General features: G+C 44.6%; 1 protein-coding gene across 5 annotated transcripts in view; it reads left to right on the top strand.

Moving 5' to 3' along the window:
- Positions 1-17109, top strand: part of DIS3L2 (DIS3 like 3'-5' exoribonuclease 2) — a 365245-nt gene that overhangs the window by 219910 nt on the left and 128226 nt on the right. For all 5 annotated transcript variants that reach the window (XM_032355174.1, XM_032355177.1, XM_032355175.1 and 2 more), the window contains one exon: positions 10589-10668. In XM_032355174.1, coding sequence (XP_032211065.1) covers positions 10589-10668 — 80 coding nt within the window. The remainder of the gene's footprint in view (positions 1-10588; positions 10669-17109) is intronic.

Below are 17109 nucleotides of genomic sequence, written 5' to 3' on the forward strand. Positions count from 1 at the left end.
CATTGCCTTCAGGTAAACTAATTTAGTGGATTCTGGGCCGTTGCACAAGCTCTTCCTTTGATCCTAGTCTTTCTTTCCTGGTGTAACCTATGGCTTGCTTCCTTAACTCCTTCAGGTCATTGTCCAATGTCATCATCCCATTGGTGCCTACCCTAGCTGTCCTAATTGTAATCAACACTTATAACTTGCCCCACCCCCAGCTCTAAGTTTTCTTTTTCTTTCCTCCTCCATAGCACTTAATTACAATTATGAAATTGTTTATATTCTGTCTCCTCCACTGCTAGAATATAAGTGAGTAGGAATCTTTGTTCTCAGATGTGTCCCAAACACCTGGGACAGTAGATGCCCCATAGATATTGAGTAAAGGAATTTTGGCCTTCTTTCTCTTGACCTCTGATACCTTTTTTATATTGATATTCCACTGGTTCTTATGACTTCGATTTGTTCTTGACACAAAATAAGTGAAAATTATTATGAAAATAACTACAGTTATACACAATTATAAACCCTTTGGAACAAGAAAGAGATGGGAGAAGAGTCATGTTCTAAGGGCTGCATGGTGAAAGGCAGAGCCAGCTTTAATTCTTCGGGGCTACAAGTAGCTAAATTATGAAGTTTTTCAGAATCAGTTGTCAATTTAGCATATGAAGTTACTTTCTGATAGAGCTCTCGAAGTTGATTGACTGGCCTAAGGGGGCAATGAACTTTACTACCCACCCCTATTCCCAATATTCTAGATGTGAGTTGATCTGTCCGATTGACTCTAGGAGTCATTTGGGGGATAAAATTTTGACTAGGGTGACTTCCACTGAACTTCGAATTGTGATGATTCTATGATTCTAGTCTCTGGACTGATATGAAGTAATTTCCAGGATTTATTGTTAAGTGAAAAAAAGCAAGTTGCAGAAGAGTTTGTAGTATTTGACTGTTTCTGTAAGAAGGAAGAGAGGAAGAAAGGGTATCAGGGCACCTAGGTGGCTCAGTAGGTTAAGAGTCTGTCTTCGGTTCAGGTCATGATCCTGGGGTCCTTGGATGGGAGTCTGCTTCTCCCTGTCCCTCTGCCCCTTCCCCCTGCTTGTGCCTTCTCTCATGCTCTCTCTCAAATAAATAAATAAAAATCTTTAATTAAAAAAAAGAAAAAGAATATCAAAAAGAAAAGCTGGAACACAGGATACAGCAGAATGTGATGAAAATAGTTATCTCTAGGCGATAGGCAGGAACAAGGTAGGAAGGTAGAGATGTCAGTAAGATTTTTGTGAGTACACTTGAACTTTGAACCATTTAAATGTTTTAAATGTAAATTGACAAAATGAAATCAAGTCTTGAAGTAAAAGCAAAATCTCTAAAATTGACATAAAACAAAAATAAGTGGTCCCAATGTTTATCAAATGCATAGCATCACCACATACAGAAAAAAGAATTAATTCCAATAATTTCAGCAGTATAGTTTTGAGCACTCCAACTGTATACTCTTAGTGACCATATTCTAAGGATCAAACTCCAAAGAAATCTTAATACGTTCTTTGTTGCTAGTGTGTTGAAATTATAATTCTGAAACAGTTTAGAATGTTGAGGCCGTTGGGTGCCGAGGTTCTCATTGGGAGAATGAAGATAGAAGAAGTTGAGAAGAACTCTGTGATATTAGTTATCAGTTGATCATAGTGTCAATATGAACTCATGATTTTTAAAAAGTATGTTAGGTTGAACTACCACAATTGCCAATTTTTAGGCCACAGGTAGTCCAATATCAGCAATTTCTATGATTTAACTCAGTATTTTATAATTGTCCTACTAAAAGGGCCTAGAAGCCATGATACTTCAGTAATAATGAGCACAGCAATCTAGTGCCCTATATTGGTTTTTAAATATCATTCATTCCTGGCCAGAAGGAATCAGGGCTCCATAGGGAGGTGGGTGATTATTAGTCTGGGGTAGGAAATATGTAAGGTGAGCCTAAAACATTTCCTATGCAAAAAAGCATAGAAGGGCTCAAGGATTTATTAGGGAAGGCACACCACAAGGACACAGGAGATCACTTGAAAGAGCTCCTACCAGCCTAATTTGCTTCAATTTGAGTATCAGAAAGAATAGTAATGGTAAAATAGATTATAATACATTGAATCAAAAATAAAAATCAGTGAATATGGGGGTGCTTGGGTGGCTCGGTTGGTTAAATGTTTGACTCTTGGTTTTGGTTCAGATCCTGATCTCAGGTTTGTGACACTGAGCTTGAGACAGGCATCGGGCTCTGTGCTGGGTATGGAGTCTGCTTAAGAGTCTCTCTCCCCCTCTCATTTTGCTCTCCCTACCTCCCACCCCACTCTCTCCCTCTCTTAAAAAAAAAAAAAAAATCAGTGAATCTATAATGATATTCAAAATAAAACAAACATTGGGAACATAGCACGAAAAGCTCTTGACAGAAGAGAGCCCACTAGTAAATGTATTTATCGTAGGAGCTGAAAAGCACCATTTTATAACTTGCAGAGTTCTAGCAATTCAGACAAAAATCCCCAGTGGATGCTAAAATCATTGCTCGAAGGTTTCTTTGAGAACAAGATATTCACATTATCTGAAAGTTCTATTCTACCGATGAAATTATTCCACAGAAAAAACTGGGTATCAGCACTTTAGCCAAGTAATCAAATGCCATAGCCTGACAGTTTGTGCCTTCTGAAGAAAGGCAATATAAGTACACACTGCCACCTGTGAAGTATTCAACCTAGAATGTTCACTCTGAATCTAGTTGAGACTTAAATCCCAACTTTCTATTTGGGAAATTCAGAGAAGATGAACTTTACCACATTTGATTTCCTTCTGCCCCTTCCTTTCTTCTACCTTCCACGAGGAAACAAGCTGATAAATCCAGAACATAAGACATACTACAAGGCATCTGGCCTGGACTCTTCAAAAAGCAATGTTACATTGAAAAGAAAGGAAGGATGGACAGTTTCACATCAAACAGACGAAAGAGACATAACTACCAAATACTATGTGTAAATCTTGATTAGATCCTAGATCAGCAGGGAAACAAAGAGCTAAAGAAACTTTTGGGGGACATTTGAAGACATTTGAATATGATCTGTAAGTCGATTGTAGGGGATTATTAGTCTTCTTGTCTATGGAAACAATATTGTGGTTCTGTAGAGGAAGGCCCTTAGAGTTAGAAAATGCATGCTAAAGTATGGAGGAGTAAAATACCATCTCTGCAACATAAGTTTAAACAGTTCAGAAGTGAAAAAAAAATATCTAGATATATATAGGGGAAGGGTTAGAGAGAGAAAGATAAAGCAAATATGGACAAGGTGTTGACATTTGATGAATCTCGGTGAAAAGTTTATGGATGTTCATCCTAAAGGGTTCTTTCAACTTCCCTAAAAGTTTAAACAAAATGAAAATTGAGGGGAAGAAAACTTTAGCACATTCTTTGAGTTGAAACCATGGTTTTCCCTGGCTCCCTTATCGCATGGCCTCTGCTCCAGAGTGTTGATTGTTGAAGTACAAAAACTGGCAAAGAATGAGAGGTTCAGTAAGTGAGGGAATGTGATGGAGAATCAGTTGATTCTGATTCAGTCTCATCCTGTGTCCTTTAGAAAGTAACCTAACGACTACATTCACTTGGTCTGGAATTTTGCTGACACTTGAGGTCAGCCTTCTGTGGGCCCTAGGTTAAAAACCCGGGGTTCCGTACAAAACAGGCTCCCCAGGGCAGCACTCTGTTTCTTCAGCTTGCTCTCTGGTCTCAGATGGGTCACTTCATCACTCATAGGGGAGAGAGGGACAGATGGACCAAGGTCTCTTTCTGCTTTAAATAGACCTTAGTCTTTTTCTGTTCTGAAAAATCTGGGATTTGTGTCAGACTTTGTAGCATCTGTTGTGGCGGGAGGGCTGAGTGAAAGAGTATTAACATTTCCACAGCTGCCATCAGGAAAAATAAAGGTCCAGCCCTGCCACACCACAGGGGGCAGCCATCAGTTTGGACAATACTCTCAGCTCCCTTTGCCTCAGAAAAGTCAAATAGAAATGGAAGCTCAGACGAATTCAGCATTTGATTTGTCAACTAGACTGTCCAGCGCCCATCCGGCTGGGCTCTCTACCTGGTAGCCCGTGGATGAGTGCTCTGGCTATTAGCTTTTTTTCCTGCTATAGTTTATATAACATTTTCTGGTTTCTGTGTAGACTCGTCTCATCAAGGAAAGTGTTTGTGTAAAGATCATATTCTTTAACCTCTTAAGGTTATTTCTTAAATTTTTTCCATCCCTTTTCACCCATTCACCAGCACTGACCCAGATCCTTCACAGCAGAATTGCTTGCTATCAAGGAGACATAAACTGAGAGTCACGGACAGAGGAGAGGAGGGCCCCTTGAAATTTTGTTAGTCTGGAGATGGGCCCTGAACCACAGTTTGTAAAACATTGTTTTATGAGAAAAGAAGATGAGATGAAGACAGAAAAGGACACCCTTGGAAAAAATAACACTGTGGTGTGACCACAGGCTTGCACGCCAGGAGGTCATGAGTTCTAATCCTAAATGTATTTCCCAAGATGCCGCAGCAGAGTTGAATGGAAAAGTGCTAACGAGACCTTCTGGTCGTTTGCTCCTTCACTTATCATGTGTGCCTTCAGCGTGCTGGAGGAGACACAGAGCCAGACCTTGAGGCGTGTCCAGCCCTGTCACAGGGAGAAAACCTGTCCCTCAGTCCACACCAGCATGCTGGTGACAATGACCAGCACCACCGGAGAGGGGCAGGCTGCAGACATGGGTGGGACAGCAGACCAGAAGCTCTCTCCACCGGGTGGAACCACAGAAGGTTCCCTGGAAAAAAGGTAGCTTCATGTAGCCAGTCTTTTCAAAGCTAGGTTGGTCCCAGACATTGGAGATGGGCTGAGTGAACATCTGCGTGTCAGGAACAGCACAGTGTTTCAGAGACCAGAGGGCACAGAGGAAAGTTCAGCACAAAAGACTCATGTTGGGACTGTGTAGACCAGCTGGAAAAAATACAGGTTGGGGCCATGTCATGAAAGGTTCTGAATTCCAAACTGAATTTCTATTTTACTCAGTAAGGAGTGGATAAAGGTTTTTGACCAGACACATGCTTTAAGGTGATTAACCTGGCACTACTTGTGACCTTAGGGAGAGCGATTTCATCCTTTTTTTTTTTTCCCGGGTAAGGGCTGAGGCCAGACTTCAGCAAGGTGAAGGAGATGAAGAGGTGACGTAGTGACAAAGTGGTGAGGCAGTGTCACCATGGAGACGAGCCAGCTGCCTCCAGCTGTAAGGAGGCAGAAGAGCAGGTGCCTTGAGGAGGGAGAGGATGCAGGGTCAGAGGAAGAGTGTGTGAGTGACAGAGGAACAGAAATTCTTTCTATGGTTTGATTTCCTGGGGTTCTTGGGCAAGGTCTTAAGGGATTAGAGAAAGCTTCCACTTACTTTTCCTGTCTTCTTTTCCTGGACACATGGCTTTGAGGAGGACAGTCATCTTAGAAGCTTTCTGTCCCTTTAAAAAGTTGTACTAAGCCCTTCAGTCATGTGCCTTCAGAAATTTGGGTTACATAACGTTGCGCTGAATTGGAATTCTGCAGCCTCATGAACTGGAGTCTCGTTCTTTCCCTCCCCCACCTGGCAGTTGATTTCCTGTGGGTCAGGGTTAGCTTCTTTCTAACCATTGTTGCGGAACTCTTTAAATATTTGGTCTCACAGGTTCTAAACGCTGGCAGGCCAGGCTGCTCCCTGCAGGTTGTGAGACCAAAGCCTTCCAGAAAAGGAGCCAGTAAAAGCCCCAGCATGTTACCAGAGTGTAACAGCTGCACAGTACGCCACCCCCGTGGGGCCAGGTTCCCAAGTGCGGAGGCCAGCAGCTCCCGGCTGCTGTGGCTACGGCTAGGAGCCCACATGCACCACATCGTGGCCGCTTCGTAACTGTGGCGATGACCACAGACTAAATCACTGGCTCTCAGCGCTGAGGACTGGGGTTTGTCAGGGTCACTCACTGTTCCCTTGCTTCTCCCAATTTTCCATAGTGAGTGAGGGAGTTTGGAGGGCTCGGCTACAGTACAAATACTTGTTGGGAGCTCTCCAAGTTTCACTCTGTCTAGAAGTTAGTTCTTTTAGTAGCCCATACTGAAGGTCTTCTTTTCATCCAGTGTCCCCTTCAACGTGATTCTGAAATGTTGTGACCCCTTAATCTGTACATGTACATGCTTATACTGTACTGTTAAAAAAAAAAAAAGTTTAAGGGAGCTAGCAGGCATACATATAATGCAGTTAATTTTTTAAAATTAGGATACAAGTCAAAAGGAGTATGTAAGTGGGATAATTAGTCACAACTAGGATGAAGGTGAATTCACAAGAGTCCAGATGACAAACAAGATTCTTTTGAGGTGGGTCACAGTAGTTTTCTGAGTTCCTAGAAGCCAAAGCAAAGAAGGACTCATAAAAGATACAAACAAACCATTAACTCAAGAGGGTAGGAGTGGGTCCTTGCCCTGAATAAACTTTCCCCAGAAGCCCTCATAAAAGGGAGAGTGGATGAAACAAAGCCCTCATCGGCTTACCCGCAGTGGACAGCCTGGCCATTCTGTTGGCTTCTTGCCATGACCCCTGGGGCAGGCTTGATGGCAAGGCTCCGTCTGGGATAAGGACTCCACTGGAGGCCTGTGTGGGATCTGGTTCATCACTTCTCAAAGGGTGATCTCCTGCAGAACCTGTTGCTTCTGGGAGATGTTCTACCACCAAAACAAAACAAAACAAAAACAAAAACACACCACCAAAAAAGAACAACAACAAAAATAAAAGGAATAAATAGCCTAGATCCAATAGGTATAGCAAGACTTGCACAGCAGCAGCACACTGAAGGCTCTAAAAGTCCCTCAATTAAGAAATTGACTCAGCATTTCCCAAACTGATTTAATCATCAGACCTTTAAGAAAAAAACAAAAACAAAAAAACAAAAACAAAAAACAAAACTTGGTTCACTGAGGATCATTGATATAAAATGGGTCAGGAAACCTTCTGCTAAGGGCCAGATAGATAACGTTAAGTAGACAGTCTCTGTCATAACTACTCAGCTCTGCCATTGTATCCAAAAAGCATGGCTATATATTCATTTATGGATACTGAAATTCAAATTTCATATGATTTCCCCATGTCACAAAACATATTTTTCTTTTGGTTTTTCCCCAACCATTAAGAAATGCAAAACCATTCTTATCCCACAGGTCATTCAAAAACAGGTGGCAGGCCCTTTTTGGTCTGTGGCTGTAGTTTGCTGACCCATGAACACAGATAATATTTGGATGGTATGTCTTTCTAGCAAGCCTTCCGGGTTGCTGTTCCTCAGAATTGTTTTAATTTTGACTTTCATGTTTCTGGTTTAAGAGCAGATTAAAAAATAAAAAGTAGTAGAGAGTTGGTTTGAGTGTTCAGGCTAGTCGAAGATTTTTCTCCAGTGAGTCCTCTTAAAGAAATTGACAAATTAAAACCAAAGCCCTGAAATTTTACTCTGTCACGTATGTCTGCACCAATTGGACGCTGTAATGTTTTAGTGGGCATCATTTATTCATTCACTGAAATAAAAGTCAAAGCACCCAGGGACATTTAAGAAAACATAACTTCCTTCTCAACAATCTAAGTAAGCCAGTCAGCTGTGGCCCCCACCAAGCTAACAGCGTTCTTTTTGATTTTTGACTAAAGGGACATTCTTTCAGCTTCTTATGATGACACTAAGGAAGGAGGATCAAAACATTCCCTCCTCCAAGTCTGACATTTTACTTTCAGTTTAACAAGTATTTATTGAGTACTCAGTGTACATATAAAGCATTTTGCCAACTTTTGTGGGGGCTAAAAAAGAAACAAGCAGTCAGTTCCTTCCCTGCCTTGTGAATCAAGTTCAATATCCTCATCAATTCAGAGCCCGTTACTTTGGTGTTAGTATTGATTTTATTTCCCTATACCTTCCTGTCAGCGTGCGTGCATTCATTCAGCAAACACTTGAGAGTTGCCAACACAGCCTTCAGGGAGCTTCTTTCCAGGGGACATCTGGTGTTTCTCTTTTCATCTGGCACTGTGCCATAATTACATCTTCTTTTATATGGTGTAACAGAAATTATTTCTTTATATCCCAAGACTTCCACACTGGTGTTCCCCCTACTGTGAGCACCTCTTCTTCAACTGTTTAGTGAGAAGATTGGATGTCCTGAGAAGCCATTCTCCTAGGACTGCGCTCTAAATACTCTTTGTCCTTCACCTTGAAAGTCGCACCCAACTTTCCTCACCCTCTTCTCTCCATATACCAGTGAGTTTATAATTCTACACTGCTCATCATTTTAAAGCTAGTGACTGTATTCTATAGTACGAGTCTACAAGGTTGCTACGTGTCTTTATAAGCATTATTATGTACGTGATGGACAATTATTTTTGTTTGGGGGAGATTATCTACAATGCTAATTTTTTCCATTTATGAAAATAAGTTATAGTGAAATTTTTGAAAAAAATATGGAAAAGCATAAAGGAAAATGTTAGTAATTCCAGCACCTATTCATCAACTCTATTAATAATGAACACATACTCTTTTACTTTCCTTGATTCAAAAATCATGTTTAAAATTTTTTATTTTTAGTGGCACCCAGGTGGCTCCATCAGTTAAGTGTCACCTGGTTTCAGCTCAGGTCACGATCTTGGGGTTGAGATCAAGTCCCACATTAGGCTCCACGTTCAGTGTAGAGTCTATTTGGGATTTTGTCCCTCTCCCTCCTCCTCTGCCTCCCTACCTCTCTGCCCCTCTCCCTGCTTGCACACACACTTTCTCAAATAAATAAATAAATAAAATCTTTTTTAAAAAACAGTCTTTAAGTTAATAAACAGTAAAGTTGACCTTTACTTGTACAGTTACATGAATTTTAAGACACCTATAGACTCATGTAATCACCATAATAGTCAAGATACAGGAAAGCTATGGTATCCCAGACCAGGTGCCCTCAGCCCCTGGCAACCACGGATCTGTGGTCATATAGTTCTGTCTTTTTGAGAATGTTCATAGAAATTGAATTATATACATCATGTAAGCTCATGAGAATAGTGTTTTTAACTTAGCATAGTAACTTTGAGATTCCAAGTTGTTATATGTAGGAGCAATTTGTTCCTTCTTGTTGCTAATTACCTTTCCCTTGTGTAGAGGTACACAGTTTGCTTCTCTGTATATTCATTTACCATTTAAGAATCTAGCTTTCTTTTTACCGTTTTGACATTTCTCAAATCCTGAGATACATTAAAATCAATGTATATATTTACTATGGTAGGGGTTTTTGTTTCCCTAAAAAGCTATTGTCAAATTGATGGAACATCTTAGAAACGGTACTGTCCTAGAAATCAAGCTACTGCAGGAGTGAGCTGATCGCAGTAAGAGGTCAGAGTGGGCTGCTGAGAGTTATTACGCAGAAGGGAATAGAGCCAGCTTGGCAGCCTCTGAGGGCTTTGGGGACCTTTAAGCAGAGGAGCAACCCAAGGAAAGAAGTTTGTATGAAGCAAGCCAGTCTGATTGTTGGGAAGCAGGCTGCTTCCCGTCAGCGCTGAGGCATCCAAGGAGACCGGGGTGTGACAGCAGTGTCACTGCTCGTACTAGAGGATGTGGAGGGAGAACTTGGGAAGAGTCCAGTGGCAGCAGAGGGCACCAACTAGTGAGCCTGGGAGCAGAGGGTACCAGCTAGTGAGCCTAGAGGGTACCAGCTAGTGAGGCAGGGGGTGGGGAGAACTGTGGACAGACTGCCCAAACCGTGGGTGTTTATGTGGGTGGATGGGTGGCTGGAAGCCCTACAGCAGAATGAGAATGTCCCAGCACTTCACAGATTAAGAGGGAGATATGCACAGAGGTACCATATGACGATAAGGGGGGAGAGGGCATACTGATTCCGTGAGCTTGGGTGAAGTATACGATCAGTCCATAGAAACAACCTGACTGGGTACGTTTCCAAGCATACTCGTATTACGGCAAACTGTACGGCCCTACGTTGTTGTTTTGTTTTGTTGTTGTTGTTGTTGTTTGGTAAAACTTATTGTTGGGTCCTATCCCCTTTGTCACAACAAGTCAGGTGACTTATTCTTTGGCCAACCCCCATTTCAGCGAGATAGGAGAAGGAGTAGTGAGACATCCTCACATAGATCCTTGAAGGGCAGGTTCCCATTAGCCACTGAGGATGAGGGAGGCAGAAGCAAGAACTGACCTTCGGAGAGTAATTTACCAAAGGCACTTGCTCCTCATGTCGGAGAACTCTTTCTGGGAAGCCTCGTGTGTGGAAGCCCCCTCACTCTACCCATTCACACTTACTCTTGCTCAGGCTCAAGGAGAAGTAGATGCCCATTCACAGGAAGCGGAAGACCCTCAGAGACACGATGGAGACAGGAGCTTCCTGAATTTATCTCTCCTGTCTCACAGGTGACTAAAGATCTCCTTTTTAGAGAGCCATGACAGAAGCTACTCTTCCCTTTGCCTGCCATTTGCACATTTGCAAAGTAACTGTTCTCTAAAACTCTAGTGCAGTGGTTTGAAGACTCCGGTGTTTGTGGCATTGCTAATCCTATCTTCAATCCTTCCTAGGAAAGACTGTATCTTCACCATTGACCCATCAACTGCCCGTGACCTCGATGATGCCCTCTCCTGCAAGCCACTTGCTAATGGTAGGCTGGAAATTTCTATACCTTTCTGGGTAGCAGGCTGTCTGCATGCCTTTCTGATCAGCCTGGCGGCCGCATACTCCCCAAACAATATAATGTGTAGGGTTGGGTTTGCTTTGTTACTGGGCCTGCGCCGTATGGGACTTAAAAGATTGTGTTCCTGTGGTGACTCTGATGAGGGTGAGAATAAGAAAGGTCCTCTCACTGGGACTCTTCGGGCTTCAGCTGCTGCAGCAATGAAAGCAGAAGAACTACTTCTAGGCCTTGGCTCTTCAGGAAGTTGGAGTTGGGTGTCATATGTTCAAGAAAAAAGCCCTTAACCTCTGCTTCAGAGAAGCATTGGTTCTTTACCTGCATTTACCAATAGAGTAGGATGATTTGGGGGTACTCTCCAAAGGCATACTTAGCAGTGAGTCCACCTTCCTGCTGAATGCCCTCTGCACCTGTGCTGGAAAAGCTGGACCTGCTCCTGCAGGTCTTCATGTGTCCAACAGATTATGAAAGGCAGCTGGTAGGGGCTTTTTAAACATTCTTTGGGGATGGACCCAAGCAGGGAAGAGTATGGGATTTAAAAACTACGGTGGGGGAGGGGGAGGGAAAGTGTGTGTGGGATGTGAGAAAAGCAAACCCTGGCAATCCCTGTTCTAATGCCCCTCCCATGTGGTACTTCTAGGCTTTCACTCTTTCTTGCCCCTCTCTAGGATGGCATCTAGGGGACTGCCTTGGCTTCAGTTGTTCTGGATATGGCTTCACCACTGCCATGGGCCTGTCGGCCACCTACCCTTGGGGTTTCAGTCTGTGGCGAAGTCTTCTAAGACTTTGCAGAGGTGTTCATGTATTTCATTGATGTACAACTCCACATAGTGTGATCTCTTCTCAACTGGAGCAGGCAGTGAAGATTAGCAGATAGGAGGCTGAGAGACAGGACACATCACTGCCAGAGAATGCTTTCATCTTCTAGTGGGAGCCCTCCTTGAAACTGTAGGCAAGGTTGCCCAGTAGTTTCAACAAAGAAAATTGAAAGAAACATAACACGTAAGGGCAGAAAAGTTCCCCTAGAAATTTTGGAGCAATTACAGATTTTCAAAATCCAGAGTGTGAGCAGCCTTCTTAAAAAAGCAAATGCTGGACTGGTTTGTCATCTTCTGAGGAATTTGCTAAGTGCAAAAGCTTGAGCATGTCACACACTGTGCAGTCCACTCCCCCGATCTCCAGTCTGAAAAGTGCTCCCAGGCAGGAAGACAGGTGACAATGAACCTCACTTCCTGCATTTCCCTTTTCTCCAGGTTCACGGCCCTGGAGTCTAATGCTTAAAAACAGTTGTTTCATTTATTGTGTCCACTTTTATAGTTGTTAGTGGCCAAAGGCAAGGTCTAACACCTGTCACCACATCTCAGCTGGCCTGGGTGATATTCTCATGGGCACCCAGAGAGCAGGCACGTGTCCTATCCCACTCACTCTATGCACTACACACTACGTCTCCTGTCTAGGGTGACAGATTTCCAGCAGAGGTTTCTGGGAGGGAAGCGGTAAAAGATAGGGCAGGGAAAGTAGATGGGGGACAAATGGTACCTGTTTGTAAATGTCCAGCCAAAGGATGTTGTGTGTCAGAAAATTGAAAACCAGTTGTTTTCAATCTCTTATTCAAGGAGAGCAGTCAAAGAAACTAATGTAGCAGTACAAGATGAAGGAGAGGAAGTAGAGGCAGAGAAGCATTGGAATCATTCAGGAAGTAGGCAGTAACTGGACTAGAGGTCGTGACAGCGCTGGGTGTGCGGGGAAGGCGGATTGACAGAGGAGTAATGACGGAAGAATCAGTGGAAATGGATGTTGAGTTTGAGGGGAAAGCGGTCTTCACACTACCCAAGACAGAGCAAAAGTCTCAACCTGGATGATGGGGAGATGGAATTTACAAGTGAGAAGCCAGGGCAGCAAGAGGATGAGCTGGTTTGGGAGAGACGGTGTCTGTATGGAGTTGACCATCTGATGGTGCATATTTATCTAAGCTGTCACATGTCCCTTTCAGAGGTAGGGGCGGGGAGCCAAATAAGCGAAATGCATGTAGTCCATAGAACCACATAACACAGGGAGCCCTGGAGATCAGTAGACAACACACCAAAATGCAGACAGTGATTTTATTAGAATGATGGGATCCCAAGTGATTTTTCTCTTTTCTCTAGTTTCCATATGCTTCTAATGTGGTAATATAGTTGCATAATGGAAAAAAAAAAGTTTTGTAATAAAACAAAAAGAATGATGAGGTGCCAGAAATCACAGGTTGCCCAGTAGCACCCTGCACCAGGTGATCCCATGCCTTCCGTCCGCTCAGTTGTTCCTGAATTCCAAAGGAGTCGTTAGCAGCGGTCATCTGGCAGAGCAGCGGAAGAAGGGCACGGAGAAGGAGGCAGGGAAGAATCTGAAAAGGCCAGAGTGGGTCAGTCAAGCAGTTCTAAGGTGGCACTTCTACAGTTGGCCTTTGTGACAAGGGCTGCTGCCAAGGCTATTTATCCAGGGGGATGAAAAGTGAAAGTCCATTCCAGTTTGGATTGGGGTGAAGTTGGCTGAGTTCTGGTTCCATTAGTTACCAGTGCATGTCAGTTTTTGCTTAGAGGAAAAAATGTTTAACGTTTCAAGAAGCAAATAATGTTGTCTGGGCCTATTTACCTCATCGATAACCATTTTTATTTAAAGAAAATATATAGAGGCCAGACTTCCCTTTGGATGTACTGAAATCATCTGAATGACTGTTCTGTGCAAATGAGTCCCTCAAACAGATGTAACTTATCTAGTCCTCACTGTCCCATTCTCTAGAGTTCAGATGTATCCTCGGGACTCATGACCAGTGTCTCCTGTAGGTGTGACACTTAGACGACCGTACAGCCTGCAGATCCGTTCTGTGGAAAGGCAGGGACACCTGTTCCCTGGGATGTCAGGATTATGTCAGCTGGCTGAGGAGGGGGTGCCCCCTCCCCTTGAGGAATCTCAGCTCTGGAAGGGGTTCTACCAGTCATCTAGCCTGCCAAGTCCCTGCCTCCCTGAGCTTAAAACTACACTTGAGTAAAATGTTCCCATGGGCATGACCCAGCCCGCTGACTTGAACATGGAGCAATCCACTTTTGCTCAAGAAAATACTGAAAATGTAAGTGTACAAGAGTGGTGTTACAAAGATAACCCAGAATCTCAAGGTGGCGAGTCACACACTCCTGTGTCTTATTACTCTAACAGATCACTTGCAGCACACCTCACAGCTGACCTCACCACTCAGGCGTGGAGGGCTACGGTCGTCACATCACCCTCTGGTTTTTAAATTACCTCCACAGCGTCCACTTATTGACTCTCCAGACTGCATTTTAACTCTCTACCTTATGGGCAGCCCATTCGGCCTGAAGATGGCATAACCATTAGGAAATCCCTCCCTGTTGTGGTCTGAAATGCTGCTGTCTTGCTGCAGTTTTCCTTCCCTTGGTCCCGCGTATGCCTGCTGGGGGCTCCAGAACAAGGCTTGTCTCTCACATAAGCACGCCCAAGGGACTGCATAACAGCTGTCACCTTTGCATCACCACCCCTCTGCTGAGCATCCTGTATGTTCTTCCATGAGCTGTAGCCTGTTGCCCGTGTCGTGCAGTCACTTCTGCCCTTATGAGGTCTGAGGTACATGGCAACCTATATCCAGACGGTATCCAGACTGTATCTAACCTGTATCCAGACATCAGAGCCTCCTTACTGGGCTGGCCCAAGTCCAGAGTAATAGGAACCCATTCTCTTCAATTAGACAAGGCTCACTGCTTTGCTTCAGTCTCAAGGAGAGATTGTTAGACAGGACCTCTACTCAGCTTAGCCAATCCAGGCCCCCTCCAGATTCTACAGGGAATTCATGTTCCCTGCCTCTCTTATGGCTGCTTTCTCTAATGTTTTATTCTCTCGTGAGTGCTCTGCCTTTGAATGTGGCAGCATTATCCTAGCCAGGCCTTAGAAATGAAGGATTTTGACCCTGGGGAGAGGGGGGGAATGAGTAATGACTGCTAATGGGTGTGGGGGTTCTTTGGGGGTGATGAAAATGTTCTGAAATTTGATAGTTGATAGGTGCACAACGTTGTGAATATACTAGAAACTGCTGGGGGGAAATGAGTGAATGAACGAACGAATGAATGAATGAATGAACGAACAAACCCATTCCTCCTTGAGGCTTTCTGGGGACTTGACACTTTAACCACACCTCAGCAGAAGTCCATAGGGAATGCCTGGGCGGGATACCCATAGTCATATCCGTCTCGCCTGTCTCTCTCCGTGCTGCTTTCATCTCTGAACCCTGAAATTCCCACCCAAGGAGCATACCCCCTCTCTATTCAGCCACCTGCTCCTATTTCCTGTCCCCACAGAGTGCAGCCATCTGACTCAAAGAAAGCAGGAGCCATCCTACCGGACTGACACATTGTAAGAAAATCGTCAGATGAACAGCCATCATCCCGTCTGAGGGAACTCTGGAATGCAGGTTACCTGCTTTACTGTAGGGGGCGCCAGTCTTCCTGCCTGATTTGCCTTTGTTGCCTTCCTGGTTGCATGGCTTTCCCTTCCCCAGGGAGGAGGGACTAGGGAGCTCTGTCCCAGCAAGGAAATAGGAACGAGAGATCAGGAGCAAAGCCTGTTAGAATGTCACAGAATTCCCAAACTGTGTAACTTCCCCCTTGTAGCTGTATTTGTCACCTGCTAAGAGTTTCTCATCACGACTAATGCCTTTGGAGGCGGTGCGGAAGTAGGAGCTGGAGAGACTGTGCCCCTGTGTTCTAGGTATTGACCAGAGAATCCAATAAAATGGGTGCTAGAGGAGTTTTCGACAGGATGTCTCTGCATCTGCCTCTGGGAAGGAAAAGAGAGCGTGGAAGTCCTGGAGCTTGTGCCTGAACATTCGGGCAAATCCCAGCAAGCAGGCCAGAACCTCCCTGGGCTCTCTTCTCCCTCTGGGTGGATCTCCCTGCACCAGTCACTCTCCCTGGCACTTGACATTTCCCCTGGGTCTGGCTTCTTCCTCTCCGTGTGCAAACTTTAGTCTCCATGAGCCTACAGAAGCTTCCTCAGCCCTGCTCTGCCTCAGGAACTTCCACCCTGCTGTGTTCATGAGGATGGACACTCTTTCCCCTCAAAAGAGTGGCCTGAACCTGCTGCTGCTCCTATCTTTCTTCCCATTTGTTCCTTTTCCCCTTCGCAGCATGGCTTCGGGAAGTTCAACAAACAGGTCGTCCCTGACCTCGGTTCACCCGACATCTGTAGCACTTGGCTCTTTGCTCTTCCTTCTTGAAACTCTTTCTTCCTTGGGCTCAGAGGGCCCTACTTGCTCTTGGTTTTTGTTTTTGGACTTATTTTCTCCAGGTGCTTTCTTTAACCCTGCTTTCTCTGCCTCTCTCTCCACGGGGGCCTGCAGAGCATCCATGCCAGTCCCCCTCTTCACATGCTCATCAGCCGTGGCACCCGTTTTCCCTCTGCCTGCAGCCCTCTTTCCCAGGAGAGCCCCGTGGCTGACTCAAGATTTGCCTGGTGGTGTTTTTGGTAAGGCTCTGCCTCCCCTTTCTGCCTCTCATCACCCCCACCCCCACTTTTTCTCCCCCGTCCTGCTTGACCTCTTTTCTCACCACTCATCACCCACTGTTGGTTGATCTACTCCTCTTGTTTCTGTCTGGCTGCCTGGCATTCACTGGCACAGATGCCCAGGCCCAGAGTAGGTGCTCAGTGAATCTTTGCTGGTGTTTACAGGCACTCAAGAGGGGAAGGGTCTTCTAGAAAGACAAAGCCCCAGGGTGACAGAAGCATGGTGTTTGAAAGGTAACTATGCAGAGCTGGGAATACTGGGAGTGTGAGGTTCAAGTGGGGGTAGTAGTTGTAGATAAAGCCGGGATGAGACTGTGAACTCCTTGGTGGGTACCACTGGCAAGTTGAGATTTTAGGGAGAAGGCAGCATTTTGACTTGGAGAAGAAAAGCATCTGTTCCTTCAAGAACTAGGATCGAGGACTGTGTTCTGTGCCCTGTGCTGGATATACGGTAGCAGGAAACACTTACACTTCCTGTCCTCTCCAGGTTAATATCAAGTGAAATCAAATAAGTACATGTGGGAATGACCCATAGTTTAAATGCAGGACCTGGGTGGGTCCCACATTTAAGGTGGACAATAGCCTTTTAACCTAGACTTGAAAATAAACAGGGGCAAGCGAGATGAAGAATAGAAGGAAGGACATTTCAGGCTAAGGAAGTGGAGTGTGTGGAGACCCTGAGGCACAAGGGCTTTAGTACTGAAAGGAACAGAAAATTCCATGTGGCTGAGACTTGGTGGGGTGGGAGGAGCTGGTGAGGTCGTCGGCTTGCAGGCTCTGGCGAGGAGTTACAGCCTGAGTGCAGTGGTAAGCAAAGAGTCTGAAGCAGGAGAGAGGCAGGATCCAACTTGCAGGTTGGAG

Source organism: Mustela erminea, chromosome 8, assembly GCF_009829155.1.
Source record: "Mustela erminea isolate mMusErm1 chromosome 8, mMusErm1.Pri, whole genome shotgun sequence".
Lineage (NCBI taxonomy): Eukaryota > Metazoa > Chordata > Mammalia > Carnivora > Mustelidae > Mustela > Mustela erminea.